General features: G+C 45.6%; 1 protein-coding gene across 1 annotated transcript in view; it reads left to right on the top strand.

The window, feature by feature from the left end:
- TSPAN2 (tetraspanin 2) overlaps window positions 1–26,474 on the top strand; it is a 126,786-nt gene that overhangs the window by 44,612 nt on the left and 55,700 nt on the right. Inside the window, exon 2 of the mRNA XM_069945111.1 lies at window positions 14,813–14,918. Within this exon, the coding sequence (XP_069801212.1) occupies window positions 14,813–14,918 (106 nt within the window). The remainder of the gene's footprint in view (window positions 1–14,812; window positions 14,919–26,474) is intronic.

The raw sequence follows: 26,474 nt of genomic DNA, 5'->3' as shown, positions 1-26,474 counted from the left end.
CTTCACCAACTAGACACTACAGGTATACAGCCCCCCCAAATACACACTACAAGTATACAGGACCCCCCCAACTATACACTATAGGTATACAGCCCCCCCAACTATGCACTCTAGATATGCGAGACCCCTAAAAACTATACATTGTGGGTATACAGAACCCCTCCAACTATTCACTACAGGTATACACTAATTCCACTGATTAACTCAGATGAAACAATACCTTTAGCTTGGCCTCCTGGGCACCTTAGAACAAATCTAATTAACACACTGACACTTTATACCCGGGCAGCGTCGGGTACATTTTCTAGTCTATATCATAAAAATGAAAGTCTGTCTGTCTGTCTGTCTGTCTGTCCTTCTGTCTGTCTGTCCTCTATAGACTTCCAAAAGCCTGAACCGTTTGACCTCAAATTTGGCACACAGATACATTGGGTGCCCGGGAAGGTTATTGCGAAGGTCCCATCCCCGCCAGATGTACAGGAGGGGAGGGGGAGGGGAAAGAGAGGCGCCCCATAGAGATGAATGGGAAAATCTCCTCACTGCAAACACAGGAGATATAATTAGCTGCAGCAGACACGGCAGTTGGAGCCTTAGCAACCAATAGGATTACTGCTTTCATTTTCACAGGGAGCAATGGTTGCTAAGAAAGCTGCCTCACAACATCCACAGTAATAACTGGTAGACCCCCTACTCCATCTATACAGTACATGTATATACAGGGCCCCCTACTCCATCTATACAGTACATGTATATACAGGGCCCCCTACTCCATCTATACAGTACATGTATATACAGGACCCCCTACTCCATTTATACAGTACATGTATATACAGGACCCCCTACTCCATCTATACAGTACATGTATATACAGGGCCCCCTACTCCATCTATACAGTACATGTATATACAGGGCACAACAGGTATACCAAACTGTGACTGGGTAACACTGCCACACCAGACCTGACCAATACCACCAAACTGTGACTGGACAACACTGTCATATCAGACCTGACCAATACCGCCATACTGTGACTGGATAACACTGTCATATCAGACCTGACCAATACCGCCATACTGTGACTGGATAACACTGCCATACCAGACCTGACCAATACCGCTATACTGTGCTGGATAACACTGTCATATCAGACCTGACCAATACCGCCATACTGTGACTGGATAACACTGCCATACCAGACCTGACCAATACCGGCAAACTGTGACTGGGTAACACCGCCACACCAGACCTGACCAATACCGCCATACTGTGACTGGATAACACCACTATACCAGACCTGACCAATACCACCATACTGTGACTGGATAACACCATCATATCAGACCTGACCAATACTGCCATACTGTGACTGGATAACACCGCTATACCAGACCTGACCAACACCACCCTACCATGACTGGATAACACCGCCACACCAGACCTGACCAATACCGCCATACTGTGACTGGATAACACCGCCATACCAGACATAACCAATACCGACACACTGTGACTGAATAACACTGCCATACGGGTAAATACAACCCTACAGGTATACAGGACACTACAGGTATACAGGACCCCAAAACTATACACTACAGGTGCACGGGACCTCCACAAAACTATATACTACAGGTATACAGGACCTCCACCAACTATATACTTCAGGTATACAGGACCTCCACCAACTATATACTACAGGTATACAGGACCCCAAACTATACACTACAGGTATTCAGGACCCCAAAACTATACACTACAGGTATACAGGAACTCCACCAACTATATACTACAGGTATATAGGACCCCAAACTATACACTACAGGTATACAGGACCTCAAAACTATACCCTACAGGTATACAAGACCTACACCAACTCTATAATACAGGTATACAGCACCTTCACCAACTCTATACTACAAGTATACAGGACCCCAAAGCTATATACTACAGGTATACAGGAACTCCACCAGCTATATACTACAGGTATATAGGACCCCAAACTATACACTACAGGTATACAGGACCTCCACCAACTCTATACTATAGTTATACAGGACCCTCAAACTACTCACTACAGGTATACAGGACCCCCGAACTATATACTACAGGTATACAAGACCTCCACCAATTATACACTACAGGTATCCAGGACCCTCAAACTATAAACTACAGGTATACAAGACCTCCACCAACTATACATTACAGATATACAGCACCAACTATATAGTACAGGTATACAGGACCCCCGAACTATACAGTACAGGTATACAGGACCTTCACCAACTGTACACTGCAGGTATACAGGACCTCCCTCAACTATACACTACAGGTATACAGCCCCCCCAACTACACACTACAGGTATACAGGACCCACCCCAACTATGCACTATAGGTATACAGCCCCCCCAACTATGCACTACAGATATGCGAGACCCCTAAAAACTATCCATTGTGGGTATACAGAACCCCTCCAACTATGCACTACAGGTATACACTAATTCCACTGATTAACTCAGATGAAACAATACCTTTAGCTTGGCCTCCTAGGCACCTTAGAACAAATCTAATTAACACACTGACACTTTATACCCGAGCAGCGCCGGGTACATTTTCTAGTATTATATATGATCAGGAGACGCCTCCCTGTAACAAATGAAAGACAGAAACATTAATGCTGCACAATATGTTGTCCCTATAGAAATAACTATTATTACATATACATCAATATTATATACAATACATGGCCTGCTCCTAATAGCTTACAATCTATATAGTATAGGAGACCTGCCCTTAAGAGTTTACAAGCTAATATTTACAATACATGTCCTGCCCACAGAGCTTACAATCTAATATACAGTACATGTCCTGCCCACAGATCTTACACTCTAATATACAGTACATGTCCTGCTCACAGAGCTTACACTCTAATATACAGTACATGTCCTGACCACAGAGCTTACACTCTAATATACAGTACATGTCCTGCCCACAGATCTTACACTCTAATATACAGTACATGTCCTGCTCACAGAGCTTACACTCTAATATACAGTACATGTCCTGCCCACAGATCTTCCACTCTAATATACAGTACATGTCCTGCCCACAGAGCTTACAATCTAATATACAGTACTTGTCCTGCCCACAGAGCTTACAATCTAATATACAGTACATGTCCTGCCCACCGAGCATACAATCTAATATACAGTACTTGTCCTGCCCACAGAGCTTACAATCTAATATACAGTACATGTCCTGCCCACCGAGCATACAATCTAATATACAGTACATGTCCTGCCCACAGAGTTTACAATCTAATATACAGTACATGTCCTGCCCACAGATCTTACACTCTAATATACAGTACATGTCCTGCCCACAGAGCTTACACTCTAATATACAGTACATGTCCTGCCCACAGAGCTTACACTCTAATATACAGTACATGTCCTGCCCACAGAGCTTACAATCTAATATACAGTACATGTCCTGCCCACAGAGCTTACACTCTAATATACAGTACATGTCCTGCCCACAGAGCTTACACTCTAATATACAGTACATGTCCTGCCCACAGAGCTTAAACTCTAATATATTATACAATCTCTGCTCCTAAGAGCTCACAGAGTAACACAGGCCCTCCTCTTAAGAGTTTACAGGCTTATATATAATACATGACTACATGTCTGCCCTGAAGAGCTTACAATCTAATGTACACTACAGTACCCCACTCCTAACAGCTTGCATTGCAATGTACGGTACAGATGTCACCAGTGTTTAAATGAACACGACAAAGCATTTCATGGTAACACAGGCTACATGTGTAGAGGCCCTGCTCCCCGCAGGAGCTTACAATCTAATATACAACCTACCACACAGCAGACATACAACAGAGAGGCGGCTGTCTACATAAGAGCAGCCATTAAAAGGGTTTTCCAGGGAAGGATGGCCAATGCTGTGCTTAGACCATAACTCAACTTTCCTTTAAAAATCCATTTAAGGCCAGGTTCACACATGTGCCCAGATGTGTTGTTTACTAAACTAATTTTAGCTCCATATGTGAACAAGGCCTAAGTGAAGAGCTCCCTACCTGGACGCGTCTTCTTCAAGCTGCCAACCTGTAACTAACAGCAGAAGCCTCAGCTACAGCTCTATATTCTGCACCATGTGTGACATCATGAGCCTTGTGCTTGTGATGTCATCATAACTGCCGCTGTTGTTTATGTATCAAGCTCACAATCAGTGATAAGGGCTCAGCTGTGATTGGTTGCTATGGGCAAGAAAGGACATGAGTGCTCGGCTGTGAGTGGTTGCTATGGGCAACAAAGGACATTGGTGCTCGGCTGTGAGTGGTTGCTATGGGCAACAAAGGACATTCCTACTGTAAGGCCCCGTTACCACTGAGCAAAACTAGCGGAATTCTCCGCCGCGGAATGCCGTTAGCCTCCCGCTCATAATGGGAGTCTATGGGAGGCGCGCGCTCCTGCCCTATCCGTGCTGAAGAATGAACATGTTCATTCTTCAGCGCGGACAGGGCAGGAGCGCGCACCTCCCATAGAGGTGCTATAGAGGACAAAGAGTATCAAAGAGCTTACTCTTATATTTAAATGCGGGGAATGTATTTTCCCTTAAAGGGGTGGTTCACCAAAAACATTTTTTTTCTTTCAAATCATCTGGTGTCAAAAAGTCCCAGATATTTGTAATTTACTTCTATAAAAAAAAATAAAAAAATAAAAGTCTTCCAGTAATTATCAGCTGCTGGATGACCTGCAGAAAGTGGTATATTTTTTCCAGTCTGACACAGTGCTCTCTGCTGCCACCTCTGTCCATGTCAGGAACTGTCCAGACAGCAGCAACTGCCCATAGAAAACCTCTCCTGCTCTACAGACTGGAAACAACACCACTTGTTCACTGCAGGACATGCAGCAGCTGATAAGTACTGGAATACTTGAGATGTTTTAGTAGAAGTAAATTACAAACCTCTGCCACTTTCTGGCACCAGTTGATTTGAAAGAAATTTTTTTTCCGTGAACTACCCCTTTAATGCCTTTGTGAAAATTATTAATAACACTTGAGTTTGAGACAATGTGTTTGCTTTGGCAGTGACACGCGTGTTACATTTATTCAGCTGGGAGATCCCCGGATTAAGACGAGTGCGACCTGTTTCTCATACAGACATATTAACTGAATCCAATCACCTATACTGCAGCTGAGCATACAGCAATATTGTGGCACCAGAAGAAAGGATTATATTGAATTTAGTCTCATACAAGAAGATATATTGTTAGGTTCCTAGTGTAGTAATAAGATCGAATACCGCAAACTTTTCTGTAGCTTTTCCAATACAGTACATTACATTACTTATATTTTGCTGATATGATGTATAGCCTGTATTATAGCTTGAAAGAACACTAAAAGGGTATTACACTCTTATATAACTTTTTATATATTGCTGCCCATGGTGAGATTAACAATTCCTTCTATACTTGTTATTATCTATTCAGTCTCCTTCCCCCAGTTCTCAGCTGCTGCTTTCTGCTGAAGACACAAAAATCGGTGTGTGAGCTTTTCTCTCCGTCTCCCCCTCCTCCCCCCTCCCTTCTGAGACGGCTGATGTAAACAAGTCCCTGACTGCTTTTATCTGCAACGTTGTAACATAGAAGATTGTAAGAAAAAGACCACTGGGTCCATCTAGTCTGCCCTATTAGTATTTCCGTTCTTATTACCTTAGGATAGATATAGGTTTATCCCAGGCGTGTTTGTTTTTTCACGTTTATTTTCTCACGTTGCTTCTGATTTTTTATCAGCTAATCTCAGACTGTGTTCTTTTTTTTCTAAAAACACTTCCCTCCTGAACATTATTTAATCCTTTAAACATACTTAAAGGTTTCCATCATGTCCCCCCTTTCCCTTCTTTCCTCCAGACTATACAGATTCAAGTCCTAAAGTCTTTCCTGATATGTTTTATTCCCCACACCCTCCACTGTTTTTGTAGCCTGCCTTTGGACCTGTTCTATTTTTTTTCCCCAGAGTATCCCTTTAAGGTGTCCATTTAAGGTGTTCACTTGGCCCTCGGACTTGCCAGATCTTAATCCAATTGAGCCTTCTGTGGGAGGCAGGGCCAGACTGGCCATCTGGCATTTTCGGGCAACTGCCAGATGAGCCGGTGCCCACTGTGGTCTGGTCCAGTCTTCCTCCTGGCCCGGCAACTCCCACCCCTGCCAGGAGGAAGACGGAACTGGCTCTTGGAAAGCCATTGTCAGACTGTGCAGTGCTCCAGGGCCATCCCAGGAATCCAGGACACCCGTCCCAGATTCCCAGGTGAGTTTCAGACCCAGTCCGACCCTGGTTGGATGTACTGGAAAAACTGGTCTGATCAAAGGAAAATCCTACAGGATTTGAAGAGTAAGCTGCAAACGTCTTGGTGACAAATACCACAAATCACCCCTAGAGGTCTTGTAGGGTAAATGCCTTCAGCTGTTTTAGTGGCACACATAAGTTTTAGGGCCCACATAAGATATACATTGTGTTATCCAGGTAAGATACTCCCTATACACATGCATTAGCCATAATATTAAAATCACAAGCCTAATTTCATCTCTAACCTGAATAAAGCAATGTATATCTAATGTGGTTAACTGGTGTCTGTAGGTGTCTGTATAAGGGGCTGATTGTTTTTGTGTTTTTATTAAGGGGGTATTCCGGTGAAAATCTTTTTCTTTCAAATCAACAGTGCTCTCTGCTGCCACCTCTGTCAGAGACAGGAACTGTCCATAGCAGCAGAAAATTCCCATAGAAAACCTCTCCTGCTCTAGACAGTTCCTGTCTTAGACAGAGGTGGCAGCAGAGAGCACTGTGTCAGACTAGAAAGAAAACACCACTTCCTGCAGGACATACAGCAGCTGATAAGTACTGGAAAGGTAATTAGAGATAAATTACAAATCTATATAACTTTTTGAAACCAGTCGATTTGAAAGAAAAAGATTTTCACCGGATAACCCCCTTTAAGCTTGTCCGTAGTCGTAAAGGTAACTACAGAAATGTCCTGAATTTAGTGTTTGTAGAATGTATATAGTGAGTGTTAGGCCGGGAGTATGGAATGTGAGTGAGTGTAACACATATCTTAGCTATAAAGTAAGTAAACAGCAGCTACCCGGTATTCACAGATTGTAAAGTAAAAAAAAAAAACCCTGTAAAATTTTAAGTGCTTTTGCCGTCACTGTGAAAACGTGGTTTCCTGTGTTTCTTTTCTCAAGGCCTAGTGAATTCTACCCCCCCCCCCCCAACAATAGATATTACTGAGCTGCTGAGAAGGAGCGGCTCGCTGTAATCTCACTTTAGCTCAGCACTGCTTTACTTCCTGTTGTGTTTTTTTTCCCAGACTCTCAGGAAAGCTGGAGCAGGAATTGCTGATTAAAGACAATTGATTTTACATAGTCCACAAGTCGTGCAGTATATCTGATGCACTGTAGCCTCTCCTGTCCAGTGTTCAGCATAATATAATCAGCAGCTACTGCTTATCTCTGGGGAATATTCTGTTTTTATTTTTATATTTCTGGAAAAGTCTTTTTCGGGACTCAACAATTTTGTTTTTCGTTTTAATTGTTTAGGTTTGGTTCACACGTAACGGATCCCGAGCTGTTTTTTTCGCTGACCCGCTGCGGATCCCTGCCCTGTATACCCTATGGGCAGACAAACTCGCAGCAGGATGAACATCCCGCTGTGAGTATGTCAGCAGCCCGCCACGTTAACCCCCCGTATACATCACCTGCTCCCTGCTCCTGCTTGCTTCAGGGGTTTGCGGCATGCCCTGCTCGGCCAATCAATGCGCTGCCCCGCGGCAGCGCACTGATTGGCCGAGTGGGACAAGAAGACCCCGAAGCAAGCCGGAGCGGAGACCAGGTGACGTATAGGCTCCGGCGGCGGGGGGGTTAACAGGGCAGGCTGCTGACATACAGCGGCATGTTCATCCTCTTGAGAGTTTGTCTGCCCATAGGGTGTACAGGGCAGGGATCCGTTACGTGTGAACTCACCCTTAGTATGTTTTTCTTATAATGAAAATGTAAAGAGAGAAAACGCAGCAGATATACTTGGCCCTCAAACTTGCCAGATCTTAATCCATTTGAGCCTTCTGTAGGATGCAGGGCCAGACTGGCCATCTGGCATTTTTGGGCAAATTCCAGATGAACCAGTGCCTACTGTGGTCTGGTCCAGTCTTCCTCCTGGCCCGGCAACTCTCACCCCTGCCAGGAGGAAGACGAAACTGGCCCTCGGTAGGCCATTGTCGGATTGTGCAGTGCTCCAGGGCCATCCCAGGAATCCAGAAAATAAAAAAATATGCCTATACTATTACACACTAAAGTGAAAAAACACCCCACCGGTCATAAGAAAACTGTTCCCCCAAATAAAAGGAGCCCCCCCCCCCCCCCCCCCCCCCCAATATGTACTACACAGCCAGCACTCCATTCTTTTTCTATGGCGCTTTCAAACATTGCCATACATTTAAAGTGTACCTGTTGCTATAACTTTTAAAATCTAAATCAGCAGTATATATGATATAAAGGAAGTTTGCAATGTACATTCTTTTTTTTTCCTTTTTTTTTTTTTTGTTATCCTGTAAAACACGGCACTTCCTGTTTTCTGACTGTTATTTTTTTCTCAAAGAGTCAGTAAACAGGAAGTCCTGTGTATCCCAGGCCATCTCAGCGCTCACAGAGAGAAGGTAGTCATGTGACTGATGGACACACTGAGCTGTGACTCTCTGTACTGCCTGGAATTCCTGTGTTTAGTCTGTTTTTTTCAACCAGCACAAGTTAGGAAATCTGCCTTCAGGAGACTGGACCTGGATACAGTAAGTATAGCTGTTATATAGCAGCCTTCAGGAGACTGGACTTGGATACAGTAAGTATAGCTGTTATATAGCTGCCTTCAGGAGACTGGACCTGGATACAGTAGGTATAGCTGTTATATAGCTGCCTTCAGGAGACTGGACCTGGATACAGTAAGTATAGCTGTTATATAGCAGCCTTCAGGAGACTGGACCTGGATACAGTAAGTATAGCTGTTATATAGCAGCCTTCAGGAGACTGAACCTGGATACAGTAAGTATAGCTGTTATATAGCAGCCTTCAGGAGACTGGACCTGGATACAGTAAGTTTAGCTGTTATATAGCAGCCTTCAGGAGACTGGACCTGGATACAGTAAGTATAGCTGTTATATAGCAGCCTTCAGGAGACTGGACCTGGATACAGTAAGTATAGCTGTTATATAGCTGCCTTCAGGAGACTGGACCTGGATACAGTAAGTATAGCTGTTATATAGCAGCCTTCAGGAGACTGAACCTGGATACAGTAAGTATAGCTGTTATATAGCAGCCTTCAGGAGACTGGACCTGGATTTCTGGTAAGTTTTGTTTTACAGCATGATAACAAAAATAGTGATTGTATATTGCAAACTTGCTTTATTCTCCTATACTGTTGATTTAGATTTTGAAAGTTATAATGACAGGGACACTAAGATGAAGAACATCTTAAAGGGGTACTTTAGCAAAAAAAAATATATATATATATCTATATCTATAACAAATCAATCAACTTGTACCAGAAAGTGCCAGAGATTTATCAGATTCTGAATGTCCTGCAGGAGGATTTCTACGGGATTTGCTGCTGCTCTGGACATTTCCTAGTCAGTTTCTTTTAAATCAACTGGGGTCAGAAAGAAATAGCTTTGTAATTTAGTTCTATTTAAAATCTAATATCTTCTAGTACTTACCAGCTGCTGTATGTCCTGTAGGAAGTGGTGTATTCTTTCCAGTCTGCCACAGTGCTCTCTGCTGCCACCTCTGTCCGTGACTGGAACTGTCCAGAGCAGGAGAGGTTTTCTATGGGGATTTGTTGCTGCTCTAGACATTTCCTAACATGGACAGATGGTGACATGGTTGCACATCAAAAATGCCTTTATAAAAAAAAATCCCTATACAGTATAAGCAGTAACAAATCCCCATATAAAACCTCTCCGGCTCTGGACAGTTCCTGCACTCACACTCGGCTATACACACTGCTTCTGCTATAATGTATAGAAAAGTTCCTGTCACTGTCCTCCTGCACAGCTCTGTGATTCTCACTTCCTGATTGGTCCTTGCTGAACATACCCCCCTTCCCCCTTGCTGTCATGTGACCCCACAGACCTCTGACAGCAGCCCTGCTTCTCTATTCTAGCCTGTTGTACTACACTACTGCATTATGGGGATCTGCAGCTCTATCCTGTATCTACAACCTGCTGCTGTGTTATCAGGTTTATGCAATTACTATACATTATATACCACATGCTGCTTGCTGTACTGTAACTTATAATATCACATATTCAGCTGTTTATAAATGTTTGTTTCAATTATTTGACCTGTTATGCAGCATAAAAAAATCATTATTTTTGGGGTGTGGAACCAATTGTCTACATATCAATAATTTCTTATTGGAAAATTTGCTTTGGTTTAAGAGTGGATTTGGATTACAAACCCAGTCCCGGAACGGATTATGCTTGTAATATATCAAGTCAGTGGAAAACGGATCTTTAGGGATGGCACACAACTGCATTCATTTTTACCATCAGTTTTTTTCTCCATAAGGGGGTGCTCACACATACAGGATCCGCAGCAGATTTGATGGCGAAGACTTGAAGCTGCAGATCTGCAGTGGATCCTGTTAGTGTGGACGCACCCTATGGCTGGGTTCAGAGTACATTTTTGCAATCCTTTTTTCTTTTTTTTCATTCGTTTTTGCAAAGACGGATGGAAAAACTGAAGCATTTGTGTCAAAATACATTTGTTTTTTATAACGTTCACAAAAAGGTCAAGTACGTTTTAGTGCACGTTAAAAAAACTGAAGTGTTTTGAACCTTTTTTCTTTATAATGGAAATCAATGGAAAAACGGATGCGCACAAATGCATCCATTTTTTAATCCGTTTTTCCATTAGTTTTTTGCAAAACGGATGAAAAATAAAATGGATTGCAAAAATGTAGTGTGAACCGAGCCTAAAATGGATACGGTAAACAGACGGCAAAAACGCAGTGTGAACCCAGCCTAAATCGAGTAAAATTTCACACTATTCACAACTAATAACGGACAGGAGAACAAAATCCATAAACTTTCACATGAAACAAGGTTATTATGTTCAGGCTGCTAAACAATACGTGGATAGAAAGATTTTTTAGATTTAACAATACATTTCAGCAGTTCGGTGAGGTTGGAAAGACTGGCAGACGCTTTCGGAAAACACTGAAATTACAATGACCATGTATTATTTTGCAGCCACCGACTTGTAGGAGTGGCGCACACTTATAATTATAGGATACCCTAATGGTGCTGGAAATTCTGAAAATGGAATTGACCTACGTTACATGGAAAGTAAAGATAGCCTCAGCAATATCGGTGTCGCTAGGGAGACATGGTGACATAAGCCTCACATCCTAACACTAAACCCTATCATTACCCAAGGCTGCTTTCATAAATGGAAATATCAGTTTTCAAAGTGTAAAAATAAGTAAGTGACATCATTGGGACAGAGTGAGGACTTGAAAATGTTAGATTGGTTTTGGTGGGGGGGGTATTCTATTGAGAATTAAAGCGACTCTGTATCCAGCAACCTGCTAGTACCATCCGCTTGATGAGAGTAAATCCTTACCGGTTGTAAAATGTGCCCGGTGCCTTGGTAATAAGGCTAGGTTCACACTGCGTTTTCAGGATCCGTTTAACGCATACGTTTTTTGCAAAAAACGCATGAAAAACAGATTGCAAAAAACGGATTCATTTGTGTGCATCCATTTTTCCATAGACTTCTATTATAAAAAAAAACGGATCCATTTTTTTTTGGCGGACTAAAACGGACCAAAAAACATTGCTGACCCTATTTTTCTGGACGTTAAAAAAACGGATCCGTTAAACGGATGCTGAAAACGCAGTGTGAACCTAGCCTTAGAGCAAAAAATCTGCAACGCTGTGTCATAATGACGTGGCCTAGAGTGTCTGTGCCTCAGGTCTGTGACGCCTCGCCTTTCTTCCTCCCCACCCTCCTCATCATTAGAAAAGTCCCCAGGCAGGATTTCTCCTATCCATCACTTGTCTAAACACTGCGATCATATAGAGTGTTTCTTCAAAATTAACCCCTTAAGGGCAAAGCCAATTTTCGTTTTTGCTTTTTCCATTTTATGTTTAAAAGTCCATAGCGCTTGCATTTTTTCACCTAGAGACGTATATGAGCGCTTATTTTTTGCGAAACCAATTGTACTTTGCAATGACAGGCATTATTTTCCCATAAAATATGCTGCGAAACCAGAAAAAAAATCATTTGCGCTGTCAAATTGAAAAAAACAAACAAATTTGTTTAGATTTCGGGCAGTTTTGCATTTATGCCGTTCGCCCTATAGTAAAACTGAATTGTTATGCATGTTCCTCAAGTCGTTACGATTACAACGATATGTAACATGTATAACTTTTTTATTATGTGATGGCTTTTAAAAAATTCAAACTGTTGTTAACAAATATATGTTCCTTAAAATCGCTCCATTCCCAGGCTTATAGCGCTTTTATCCTTTGGTCTATGGGGCTGTGTCAGGTGTCATTTTTTGCGCCATGACATTTACTTTCTATCGGTACCTTGATTGCGCATATACGACTTTTTGATCGCTTTTTATTACATTTTTTCTGGATTTGATGCGACCAAAAATGCGCAATTTTGCACTTTGGAATTTACCGTTTACCGTGCGAGATCACTAATGTGATAATTTAATAGTTCGGACGATTACGTGCGCGGCGATACCAAATACGTTTATTTATTTGTTTATTTATTAATTTATACTTATAAAATGTGAAAAGGGGGGTGATTTGGACTTTTATTAGGGGAGGGGATTTTTTATTAATAAAAACACTTTTTTACTTTTTTTTTTTTTTACATAAACTAGAAGTCCCCCTGGGGGACGTGTATATACATAGCACTGATCTCTCATAGAGATCAATGCTGTGTATATACATAGCAAAGATCGATTAGATCGGTCATAGATTGCTTTGGCCTACTGCTGGCCATAGCAATCTATTGCCGAGCCGGGATCAGCGTCATTGCGATGCTGAGGCCCGGCACGGGCAGAAGAATGGATCTCCCCCCCCCACGATCGCATCGCGAGGGGTGAGATCCGTCCCACTAGACACCAGGGATGTGAGGTCTGAAGCCCTTCAATGCAGCTGTCAGACGGGACCCGCGCCGGCTAATAGAGGCACTGCCCGGCTGCAGATTGCAGCTTGGAGCGGTGCCGTTCAGAGCGGGGTCCCGGCGGGTACCAGGTATGTCATGGGTCGCTAAGGGGTAAAGCAAGCCTCCCATAGACTTCCATTATGACACGGAGGCTGGCAGGATTCTCCACCGCTGAATTTCGCCAGTGATACTCCGTTTGAACGGAGCCTAAAGGGTCAACTCCACAGAGCGATAATCGGCCAAATCAACCCATATCGGCCGATTATCGCTCCGTGGAATAGAGACAACGATCAGCCGATGATCGTGTCATCGGCTGATCGTTTATTTAGGGTCAAACCTAAAATCATCACTGTGCATCGCTGCATAGAAAAGCGATGCGCGGCCGTCGACCGACGATTTCACAAACACCATACATTACCTAAGCATGTTGCCGGTCTTCTCCTGCGCTCCTTCTGCCTCCCGGTCCTGCACACAGCAGCAGCTTCGGTGCGGCCTGTCTGAGCTGACAAACTGCTCAGCCAATCACTGGCTAGGACCTCCGCGGCCAGTGATTGGCTGAGCGGTCTGTCAACTCAGACAGGCCGCACCGAAGCTGCTGCTGTGTGCAGGACCGGGAGGCAGAAGGAGCGCAGGAGAAGACCGGCAACATGCTTAGGTAATGTATGGTGTTTAAACAAGGGCTGCAAGGACATCAGTAACGATGTCCCTGCAGCCCTCGCTAAATGATTATCGGGCCGTGTAATAGGCCCAGTAAACGAGCGACCATCTAGCAGATCGGCGCTCTTTTACATTATTGATCGGGCCCCCATCGGTCTGTGGAATAGGGCCCTAACAGTAGAAACCTCAAGTAATGTATATATATATACAGTAACACCTCGGTTTTCGAATGCTTTGGAACTCGAAGTGCTTAGTATTCGAACAAAAATGTACCCAGAAGTAGTGTTTGGAATTCGAACTTTGCTCGGTTTTCGAACGTTTTCCAAACGTTTTTGCGAGGGTGGATGGTGGGTTGTACCTGGCGAGTTAAGCAGTGGTGAGGCTTCACATACAGAACAGTGCTGTATAAGACTGCTGGAGTGCATATACAGTGCAGTAGTAGTACAGGCAGTGCACCACCATCTTCCATACATTACAGTGCTTGGATGGGGGGGACGCTATACAGTAAAGGATGGGTGAGGAGTTGGTGACTACTGTACTATAATTGCTGGTTCTGATGAACATTTCTTATGTTTAATGTCCTGTACAGTATAGTTCTGTTCTGTACTGTACTGTAGGGATTATACTGAGCACTTATCAGTGTAATAAATGAGGATTGTAGGGAATTATTGGTGGCTGCTGGAACCAATTAATCACATTTACATTATTTCCTATGGGAAGACACTGCTCGGTTTTCAAACTGCCTTCCGGAACCAATTAAGTTCCAGAACCAAGGTACCACTGTATATATATATATATGTGTACTCTGGAAAGTCATATAAGAAATGGAAAAGAGCCTGATATGTTTTACCTCCATTGCAGTTTATTAAGCAATTATTTTACAGTAAATCTATTTTTCTGTGTATTTTCAGCTTGCAGGATCAGCAATAGTTGGTGTGGGGCTGTGGCTTCTTCTTGGTGGGAACATAAAAGAATTAAGTGAAGGCGATGAAGAAGTGTATGCATTCTTTTTTATTGGTAAGTGTTTTGCCAGTACATTGTTTGTTGTGTTTAGAATTTGTTGCTTAAAGGGGTACTCCAGCTAAAATCTTTTTCTTTCAAATCAACTGGTGTCAGAAAGTTATATAGATTTGTAATTTACTTCTATTTAAAAATCTCCCTAGTTACAGTCAGCTGACCAGATCCCTGACACTGGGTGCCGAGCATCAGCCAATCAGGGCCAGACTTGTTATGCTCCGCCCCTACCTGCTCAACGCAAGCTGCAGGTGAGGCAGGAGGGGTTAGAAGATGCAAAGTAGGGGACACTGAATATGGGGGGACGGAGGGTATGTGGTCAACTACAGAGGGGGAGGGAAGTATACAGTATGGAAACTACCTGCAGCTGCTGTATGTCCTGCAGGAAGTGGTGTATTCTTTCCAGTCTGACACAGTGCTCTCTGCTGCCACCTCTGTCCATGTCAGGAACTGTCCAGAGCATGAGAGGTTTTCTATGGGGATTTCTTGCTGCTCTGGACAGTTCTTGTCTCGTTCAGAGGTGGCAGCAGAGAGCACTGTGTCAGACTGGAAAGAACATACCCCTTCCTGCAGAACATACAACAGCTGATAAGTACTGTAAGCAGCAGCCCCCTTAACCCCTCTGCTGCCCGATGCAAACAACCGATCCGCACTCAGGCTTGTTCTGTGGCTCCCAGCATCTCAACCAATTTCTGTCCCTCTGCAGCGCTCTGATTGGCTGAGCGGGATGTCAGGACGTCAAGATCCACAGAACAAGCCGGAGCGCGGACCAATGTATGCACCAGGCCGCAGGGGGTTAAGGGGGCTGCCAGTTACATACTGGAAGCGGGATGAGAATTCAACTCCGAGTATGTAATCCTATTGAAAGTGACAGGAGGGGAGTCACAGCGGATTTAGCTGCAAACTCGCAACGTAAAATCCTCTGCAATTCCCGATTCCACAGGGTTTACCACCTTGTCTCACAACAATGAAGGACAAGAGTTCTTGATCCGTTTACATGAATTTACTGCTGTTATGATCTGGTTATGGAAACTAGATACCATCTTGATAACAAGGTTCTATTTTTATCGCTTTGCAAAACTTTTTCGATAACTGTTTGGAGGGATCAAGTAATAAAAACAAACTAAAACTTCAGAAAGAGGGGAAAAAAACCTCTGCACCATTCTGCTTCTGCTGTTGGGAGTAGCCCAGGCTATTTTTACAGGCAAGGATTTCCAAATGACACATAGGCTGCCTGAGATCCCAATATAGCTGTGTGCTAAGTGAGTGGTGCCACTAAGCAGCGTCTCATGCGGCTGTTACAGGGTCTGTAGGAACGGGGGCCAGGCACCCCACCCATGCCTACCTGTGCCTGCTATACATGTTCAGGAGGGAGCAGTAGGGAAGAAACTCGGCTCAGAATTTTCCACCTTTTCTCCACTTTCTAACTAGCAGTTACTGTATATTCTCATTATGTTTTCCTCTTAAAGGGGTTGTCCAGCGAAAACCTTTTTCTTTCAAATCAACTTGAGTTAGAAATTTATATAGATTTGTAATTTACCTCTATTAAAAAATCTCAAGTCTTCCCGTACTTATCAGCTGCTGTATGTCCTACAGGAAGTATTGTTTTATTTTCAGTCTGCCACAGTGCTCTCTTCTGACATCTCTGGCCGAGACAGGAACTGTCCAGAGCAGGAGAGGCTTTCTATGGGGATTCATATAAAACCAAGACAGAGTTCCCGTCTCGGCCAGAGATGTCAGCAGAGAGCACTGTGTCTGACTGAAAATAAAACATTTCCTGCAGCTGATTAGTATGGGAAGACGAGATTTTTTAATAGAAATAAATTCCAAATCTATATAACTTTCTGATATCAGTTGATTTGAAAGAAAAAGATTTTCGCTGGACAACCCCTTTAAATCAGGCCCTGTAGCGACTGCAGTGGAGGGAGCCCATGACATGGGTAGTATGTAGACGGGGCTTAGGAGTGAGAGTGAGAAGGGGCTTAGGAGAAGTAGTGGTTAAAGGAGTTCTCCAGCAGGAACAAATCTAATTGACTGGTGCCAGAAAGTTATATAGATCTGTAATTTACTTCTATTTAAAAATTTCCCCTCTTCCAGTACTTATCAGCTGCTGTATGTCCTGCAGGAAGTGGTGCATTCTTTCCAGTCTCTCTGCTGCCACTTCTGTCCATGACCGGAACTGTCCAGAGCTGTAGAAAATCCCCATAGGAAACCTCTACTGCTCTGGACAGTTCCTGACAATGACAAAGGTGGCAGCAGAGAGCACTGTGTCAGACTGGAAAGAATACACCACTTCCTGCAGGACATACAGCAGCTGCAGGTAGTCTCCATACTATATACCTCCCCCCTCTGTAGTTGGCCCATGTACCCTCCGCCCCCCCATATTCAATGTCCCCTACTGTGCATCTTCTTACCCCTCCTGCCTCCCCTGCAGCTTGTGTTGATCAGATGGGGGCGGAGCATAACAAGTCTGGCCCTGATTGGCTGATGCTCAGCACCCAGTGTCAGGGATCTGGTAACTAGGGCTTATTATGAAGCTAGGTCTTATTTTCGGAGAAGCACGGTACTACTACAAGTAGCCCAAAATAATGATGTTAAGGCATTGAAGCATGAGTGTTGACACCTAAACGCAATGCCTAGGTAACCCCCGTCTTCATCCTGCCTTATATGAGGAGCTTTCTCAGATGGACTAGATGTTCTTACAACAGCCGGTGTCCTCAGAGCTGTATTTAATTTCCTTACCACATCATAGTCTCTGGATGCCAGGATGGCCGTACAGCCTGACATGTAACAGTTTATTATAGAGAGTTATAGAACTTTATGGTCATTAGCGTATTATGTATTGCGATCCGTGTACCCACTGGGTATATTATGTAAGCGGTACTGCCCCTGTGCCAGCCCCCAGAAGACGTTCTGTGCCGGGCCGTATGATAATGCGTTCTACAGAGAGCCGTGTCCGGACTATTTTCAGTTCTTCCACATAATAAAATGTGCGCTGCTTCTGCCACATCCTGCCATGTGAGGTATGAAACAAAGGTGTCGCTGCCAGCTCTTAGTCATTTGTGGAATTTAACCTGTTTTAGTTCTTTATTTGTATACTGCAGGAATATTTCTTAAAATATTTAACAGCTGAAACGAGAAGCCGACAAAATGCTCGAGTCCAATGGGAGAAATTCCCTATTATAGCATTCTGCTGGTATGCTAGCGGCGCTTTCTGAAAGTCCCGGTCCCTAGGCAAGGTCTGATAGCACTGGGCACTTGTCATTATGAACATCCAACCTAAAGCGACACTATATTGACCAAAAACCCCCTTCCCCTAAACCGCTGATACCATCCATTAGATGAGAGTAAGGGGCCTATTCCACGGAGCGATAATCGCTCCGTGGAATAGAGAGAACGATCAGCTGATGATTGTGTCATTGGCTGATCGTTCATTTAGGTTCAAACCTAAAGTCTAGCAGATCGGCACTCGTTTACATCGTTGATCGGGCCTGATCGGCCCGTGGAATAGGACCCTAAGTCTTTCCCAGCTGAGTCAATGAGGTGTGGCATGTGCGCTGTTTAGACATGTGATGAATATGTGAAATCCTGCCCAGGGGTGTTCCTAATGACGAAGAGGGCGGGGAGGAAGAAAGGAGAGGTGTCACAGACCTAGGGCACAGACACTTTAGGCCACACCTCATTGACTCTGCTGTTGCAGATTACGGCTATGGTCACACATAGTATTTCTGTCTTTTTTCAACCAAAACCAGAACTGACAGGGCAATATTATAATGGAAAGATTTTGTGTTTTTAACCCACTCCTGGTTTTTGATTGAAGAGAGAGTGACGGAAATAGTTTGTGTGAACATAGACTCAAATTTCATTTTTACCCTAACCTAACCACCGGGAGGGAGCATTATAAAAGACACAACCCGGTAGTTTTCTTACCTTCATCCTCAGCACCATTTTTAGTAAACCGTAAAGGCCCGCTCACACTGCAAAATCGGTGCCAAAATTCTGTGCAGAACACCTGCATGCAGATTCAGCTCTGAATCCTGCCTGCTATCTGTTTGAATTGGAGGGCTCGCGCGCCTCTATTCTCCATGCCTCTCTGCTCAAAGAATTGACATGCAGGCATGATTACAGACTACTCCTACCCACTCGTCGTGACTAGTTCGGATGGAAACACTGCCTCGATGCCTAGTTAACAGAATGAAATGCTTAAAGGGAACCTGTCACCCCCCCCCCCCCCCGGACTCTCCGTCATTCTCTATGAGCGTTGGACTCATCTCTCAGCGCGCGCGCCGGGCTGCAGCGGCTGATATCTCCGTGACCCGACCAGATCCAGAAGCGGGACCCAGCGGGATCAGGTGAGTATAGGGGGCTGTAGCGGGGGGTCGGGAGCCTGTCACCCCTGCACGGGGGGTGACAGGTTCCCTTTAATATATGTTTTCGGGCACAAGATGGGCATGTGAAACGCATTAGTTACTTTCAGCCTTATTATGATGTATTTTCCTTAGCCAAAATTGGGATGATTGGTAGAGATGAGCGAATCCATCTGAACCCCGAACTTTCGGTACTTGATTAGCGGTGGCTGCTGAACTTGGATAAAGCTCTAAGGTTGTCTGGAAAACATGAATACAGCCAATGACTATATCCATGTTTTCCACATAGCCTTAGGGCTTTATCCAACTTCAGCAGCCACCACTAATCAAATGCCGAAAGTTCGGGTTCGGATGGACTCCAGCATGCTCCAGGTTCACTAATCTTTAATGATTGAGCAGACATGTAAAGATTGGGGTGCATCAGAGGTTATATCTGGATACATCCCAACAGCAGGCACCTCCAGATCTGCCGCTGACTGCTGCTGCTTCTGGGACAAACTAATCTAAACAGTGACAGCCTGCTCGGCCAGTCACTGACTGAGGCTGGACAGCACGACAGCCACTGATTAGCTGAGCGGGCTGTCACTGCTCAGAAGTGGCCTTGGCAGTGGTTAGTAGGGCACCCAGAGATGCCACAGGGCAGGACCGCAACCCATTATAAGTACCAAAGTAGCTCTTTAAAGTCTCTGGCCCCTTTTTTGATTCCTCCCCTTAAGCATAATTGTTCCGTGTAAGTTTTCCATCTTCCTAGTGATACCTTACTGAAGCAGAGGGAAGGACATAAGATTGTGTTGGCAGCAGCAACATCTTAAAAACTGCTCTGCAACTCATCAATGGCCAGACCAGTCTTTTAAGTGGTATAGCTTAATCCATAACTCAATTTGTGTTTGGAAAGTGGTTTTATGGAGAAGCAGGCACAGTATTAATACTGCCATTAGAACTCTGTTATAGCTAGCTGCTCCCGTACATAGATTTTACTGATAATAACAAAATTACGTGGTTGGCTGTTTTCTGAATCCTTGTAGGCACAGCTAAATATATCTGGGATTGCATCTGACAGATATACAGTAGCTGTTTGGTAAAGGGGTAGTTCAGCAAAATTAAAAAAATCTTTTAAATCAACTGGTGCCAGAGATTATAATTTACTTCTATTAGAAAAAACCTTAATCTCTTCCAGTACTTATCAGCTGCTGTATGTCCTGTAGGAAGTGTTGTGTACTTTCCAGTCTGGAGAGCAGGAGAGGCTTTCTATTGGGATTTGCTACTGCTCTGGACAGTTCCTGTCACAGACAGAGGTGGCATCAGAGATCACTGTGTCAGACTGGAAGGGAAACACCACTTCCTGCAGGGCATACAGCAGCTGATAAGTACTGGAAGACAAGATTTTTTAAATAGAAGTAAGTTAGAAATATCTGTCACTTACTGGCACTCTCTGTCACTTTCTGGCAAATCTCTGTCACTGTCCCCATTACCTTATTGCTCTCCGAAGCTGTGACTGGCAGTCTCCAATGGGCCAGCAATTTAAAAAGACTGATCTTTAGTCCACAGTGGCATGTTTAGTGTCCCACTACGTGTTTTCTTTTCTTCCTCTTACACCTTGGTAAAAGTGTATTTCTCTAGTGTCACAGATTAGGACAGGTGTCTGCTGTTCCTTACTCCAACCACTAGATGTCGCACTCACACAGCACAGTTGCAGCTAACCCTAGGTCTAGCTACACGCACATTTCTTTTATAGCGACAACTTTCCATTAATAGTAGGTTAGTTAGTGGTAACCTCGATTGGTGCGTGCACACAGCTCTCCAGGATAGCCTTGCCCTGGATGGATTTCATTGGCTGCTCCACTCCGGGCTTCCTAGCAGCCAAAGTCAGACCCTGCCGGACCCCGACCCTAATTCAAACGTTTACTTTCAGGGTTAGGGTTTGGGGTCGGATTAGGGTTACGTCCCACTGATGTCTCATGTTCTAACTCTCCCCACAGCCCCAACCTTAACCCCAACCTTCCTTCCTATTCCACATGGGGTGCTGAAGATGAAGGTAAGTTCCTCTGCACCATTTCCGTGCAATTTGTAGTTAAAACCTTATGGTAATGAGGATCACCGCCCTGGCAGCAGGCAGATCAGTGCACTAGGGGCGGTAATGCTACCTCCAGTGCACCAAACTGCCTCATTAGCATATGGATGAACTACAAACTGCACAGAAATGGCACCAAGAATAAAGGTAACAAACTGATCTTCATCCTCAGCGCTCTGTGTGCAGTAGGGACATATCAGCAGGTTAGATTCGTCAGCTATAAAGTATTGGGGACAGGTCTTACTCTCTTTAATAGTACATTTCACTTACTCCCGCGAAATTACTAAGTAAGACCTAGTAAAGTTTTTGTTTGGAAGCACGAGCATGCAGGACGTGAAGACTGTCACCTGCCGCCAACCCTCATGTTCCCCTTGGCTGTCACTTGTAAATGTGCAGCCAAGGCATCAAGAGGCCTGTAGCCTGCCACTGTGTTCCCTATCTCCAGATGTAGAGGTGCACACAGTCTGCCGTTATCCCATCGCCATACCGTACGCTGTCCCTTCTTTGCTGTACAAGTGTGCTGTGATGAGCTCCCCCTGGTGGCTGCAATCCGCCATACCGTACGCTGTCCCTGCTGTGCTGTACAAGTGTGCTATATTGAGCTCCTCCTAGTGGCCGGAAGCTGCAATACCGTCCCTGCTGTACAAGTTGTCCAGGAACTGCTGTGGGAGATCGTTCCAGTCTCCAGACTGTACAGTATGTAATATATTTTGAATTTTTTGTTTTTTTGGGGAAAAATAAGACATCCCCTAAAAATAAGACCTAGTGCATCACTAGGAGCAAAAATTAATACAAGACACTGTCTTATTTTTGGAGAAACACAGTATATACCAGTATTCAGAGGCTTGGGTACATTGAGAACTGTTACCTACCTGACACTACGTTAGAATGCTGAATAGATGTGGTGGAATACATTACTGTTGTGCATCAGATCTTAGTTGCAGGAACAGCAAAATCAGCAGTAAATGGAATATTCCACATAACAGTGAGTTTAGTGTCGTTTCCAGGAGGCAGAATAAGGGCCCTTTCATGCACTGTACCACACAGAATCCCCTTTATCCCTGCAATACTTTTGCTGTCTGTAGCTTGCAGAAATTCCATCACATTTTCCATCTCAGGATGCAGTGTGACTACATGGAGGCCAAAGAAAAAAGAAGCAAATACCTTGCTGTGCAGATCAGGAAGTGATAGTCTAATTACCTTGCCGGCTGAATGGAGGCTAGTGTCAGCACTGGAGGCCGCCTCCTATTAATTACAGGCAATAATAATCCACTCTCTGTAGCCAACATTCAGAAGCAGAAAGGTTTATTTCCAGTAAATCCTACAAAATTTATGAATTGTGAGAACGGTCCGAGACCTGGTGGCACATTCACTTACATAGAAGCTCAGATTTCAGATACACGTATAAATGGTGTACGATGAATAGAGTGTCGCATGTAAACAGAATTAAATAATTTCTTCAGAAATTTCAAATGGAATCAAATTTTAAAGGGGTTTTTCATGACAAATTTTAGCATCTTGTTAAATATATCCTAAATCTATGCGGGGATTGGGAGCTTGGATATTCAAAGAAACATAGAAGATTGTCAGCAGAAAACTACCACTGGGTCCATCTAGTCGGCCCTTTTAGTGTTTCCTTTCTTATTATCTTAGGATAGATATATGTGTATATACCAGGCAGGTTTACATTCAGTTATTGTAGATTTACCAACCACCTCTGCTGGAAGTTTGTTCCAAGCATCAACTACTCTTTCAGTACAGTAACATTTTCTCACGTTGCTTCTGATCTTTCCCCCAACTAACCTGTCACTGTTTCCTCTTGTTCTTGAGTCTGTTATTTTCTTAAAAACATTTCCCTCCAGAACCTTATTTAGTCCTTTAACATATTTAAAGGTTTCGATCATGTCTCCTCTTTCCCTTCTTTTCTACAGACTGTACAGATTCAAATCAATGGAGAAGTCCGGCGAAACTTTTTATTAAAGTGTTGTATTGCCCCCCAAAAGTTATACAAATCACCAATATACACTTATGACAGGAAATGCTTATAAAGTGATTTTTTTCCCTGCACTTACTGCTGCATCAAGGCTTTACTTCCCGGATAACATGGTGATGTCACTTCCTGGATAACATGGTGATGTCACTTCCTGGATAACATGGTGATGTCACTTCCTGGATAACATGGTGATGCCACTTCCTGAATAAAATGGTAATGTCACGACCCGACTCCTAGAGCTGTGCGGCTGTGGCTGCTGGAGAGGATGGTGGCAGGGGGACACTGAGGGACACAGGGCACTGGAGGGACACAGCCCGCTGTCACGGCCGCGGCGGCGTCCCGCGTTCCGGGCCGCCGCCGCGACCGCTTCCTGCCCCATGCAGCAGCCGGTGTCCATAGTCGGGGACCCGGCGCTGCTATCACCTCGGCCCCGGGGGGCGCCTCACCTCTCCACGCTCCTGTCTCCCGCTGTGCCGGCCGGCGCGCGCGTCCCCGCCTCCTCGGGGGCGCGCGCGCCGGCTGTCTCAGATTTAAAGGGGCAGTGCGCTCCTTATTGGTAGTTGCACCAATCACTCCCCTATAAATCCCAGCATGCCCTGTCCCCTGTGTTGGAGCCTCTACATGCTTCCCATAGCGTTTGGCCCAGCTCCCTGTTGTTCCTGTGTCCTGTCCGTTACCTGGTCCCTAGTCCCTGTTCCTGGTTCCTGTTCCCCTGTCACTCCACCTGTTCCTGTGTCCAGCTTGTCACGTGCTCTCTCATCTGCAGACTATTGCCTGTGCCATCTCCAGCCACGCCTCGCCTGCCGACACCAGCAACCAAGCCAGGGGTAGCGACCTGGGGGTCGCCTGCCGCAGCAAGTCCATCCCGCCTTGCGGCGGGCTCTGGTGAAAACCAGCGGCCCCTTAGACTCCGCTCCCTGGTGAGGTTTGTGCCATCGCTGGTGCCGGTCCAGTGGATCCACTACTCCGGGCGCTACAGTAGGCTCCAACCATGGATCCCGGCGAGGTGCCTGATCTCCGTGATGTCGCCAGAGTGGTCACTCAGCAGGCGCAACAAATCCAGAAGCAGTCACAGCAGATCCAGCAACTCACTGCCGCCTTACAGCAGCAGACTACTGCCCAGCGCACACCACCTCCTGACGCTTTTTCTTCACTCCGACTGGCCCTCCCAAGCAAGTACTCTGGGGACTCTAAGTTGTGCAGAGGATTCTTGACTCAGTGCACCATGCACATTGAACTTTTGAGTAGTCAGTTTTCCACCGAGCGCTCTAAAGTGGCTTTCATCATCAGCCTATTAGAAGGTAGAGCCCTGGCCTGGGCCACGCCACTGTGGGACCGTGATGATCCAGTTGCTGCCAATCTCCGGGCCTTCCTATTCGAGTTTCGCTCCGTCTTTGAGGAACCTGCCCGTGCTTCTTCAGCCGAGACTGCTCTCCTCAACCTCTCTCAAGGCAGCTCCTCTGTTGGTGACTACGCCATCCAGTTCCGCACCCTGGCAGCCGAATTGGACTGGAACGAGGCCGCCCTATTGGCCACCTTCAAGAAGGGCCTGTCTAGTCGTGTGAGAGACGTGCTCGCTGCCCGAGACCTGCCTACCTCCCTGAACGAACTCATTCTACTGGCCACCCGAGTTGATACTCGTTTTTCGGAGAGGGAGGAGGAGGTTCGGCATGAACATTTACTAACCCGTTCCCGTCGCCATCCCCAGCTGGCGCCGGTTTTCCAGAATCCTGACCTTTCGATGTCCCAACCCTCTCCTGAGATTCCTATGCAGGTGGAACGGGCTCACCTGACGCCTGATGAAAGAATCCGGCGCCTGGAGCAGAATCTCTGTCTCTATTGCGGTGGTTCCGATCACTTCCGGCTGGGATGTCCCCTACGTCCCCAAACATCCGGAAAATGCTCGCACCTAGGTCCGGTGGGACAGGTGTCCCTAGGTGTGAATGCCACCATTCCAAGTCTGTCTATGCCAGTTTCCATCCGGACTCTCTCAGGACGAAATCATCAGACTACTGCCTTCCTCGATTCTGGGTCAGCAGGCAGTTTTATTGCGGCAACATTGGTCCAAAGATGGCGGCTACCCGTGACCCGACTAGCCAGGCCCCTGTCTATCTCCTCGGTCACAGGCGAAATTCTTACCGACCGTGTGTACTACCAGACCGCACCTTTAGTCCTCCAGGTGGGTCCTTTACATCAAGAAGAGATATCCTTCTACGTCCTGCCCCATTCTTCCCCCGCGGTCCTCCTGGGACTCCCGTGGCTGCAAGAACATGCCCCTCAACTGGACTGGAGAACCGGGGAGATTCTCAGTTGGGGTCAGGACTGTTCCAACCAGTGTCTCAGGTCACCTCAGACCAAGTGTACTATGTCGTTTCCTGTCCCAGCCAAGCCTCTACCCGACCTACCGGCAGAAGACCAAGACTCGGCGGATGCCTTCTCTGCCGAGGTGTACCCTCTCTCCGTACCCAAGACTAAGGTCGTGTCCTCTCACCACCGGGAGAACTTACAGAAGGTCCTCGTCCACAGACCCACAGTCCCTTGCCATGTTTTACCGCCTGATCGCCTAGCACCAGTCGTCACCTCCTCGCTTCAGAGAGTACCCCCCGGAAAGACTCATGTTCACCCTGCGCTTCGAAGAGGTATTTTGAAGTGGGGTCATTCCTCGTTGGAGGCCGGGCACCCTGGAGTCCGTAAGACCGGCCAACGGATCTCTCGCCACTACTGGTGGCCTAGTCTGTTTCAGGATGTCAAAGACTTTGTGGCTTCCTGTGCCATCTGCAGGCAAGAAAGAGGGGGAGGCCAAAGGGGGGGGGTACTGTCACGGCCGCGGCGGCGTCCCGCGTTCCGGGCCGCCCCCGCGACCGCTTCCTGCCCCATGCAGCAGCCGGTGTCCATAGTCGGGGACCCGGCGCTGCTATCACCTCGGCCCCGGGGGGCGCCTCACCTCTCCACGCTCCTGTCTCCCGCTGTGCCGGCCGGCGCGCGCGGCCCCGCCTCCTAGGGCGCGCGCGCGCCGGCTGTCTCAGATTTAAAGGGGCAGTGCGCTCCTTATTGGTAGTTGCACCAATCACTCCCCTATAAATCCCAGCATGCCCTGTCCCCTGTGTTGGAGCCTCTACATGCTTCCC

The sequence above is a fragment of the Dendropsophus ebraccatus genome, chromosome 11 (assembly GCF_027789765.1).
Source record: "Dendropsophus ebraccatus isolate aDenEbr1 chromosome 11, aDenEbr1.pat, whole genome shotgun sequence".
Lineage (NCBI taxonomy): Eukaryota > Metazoa > Chordata > Amphibia > Anura > Hylidae > Dendropsophus > Dendropsophus ebraccatus.
Note: the sequence above shows the minus strand (reverse complement) of the source record. Positions and strands in the feature narration are given on the sequence as shown.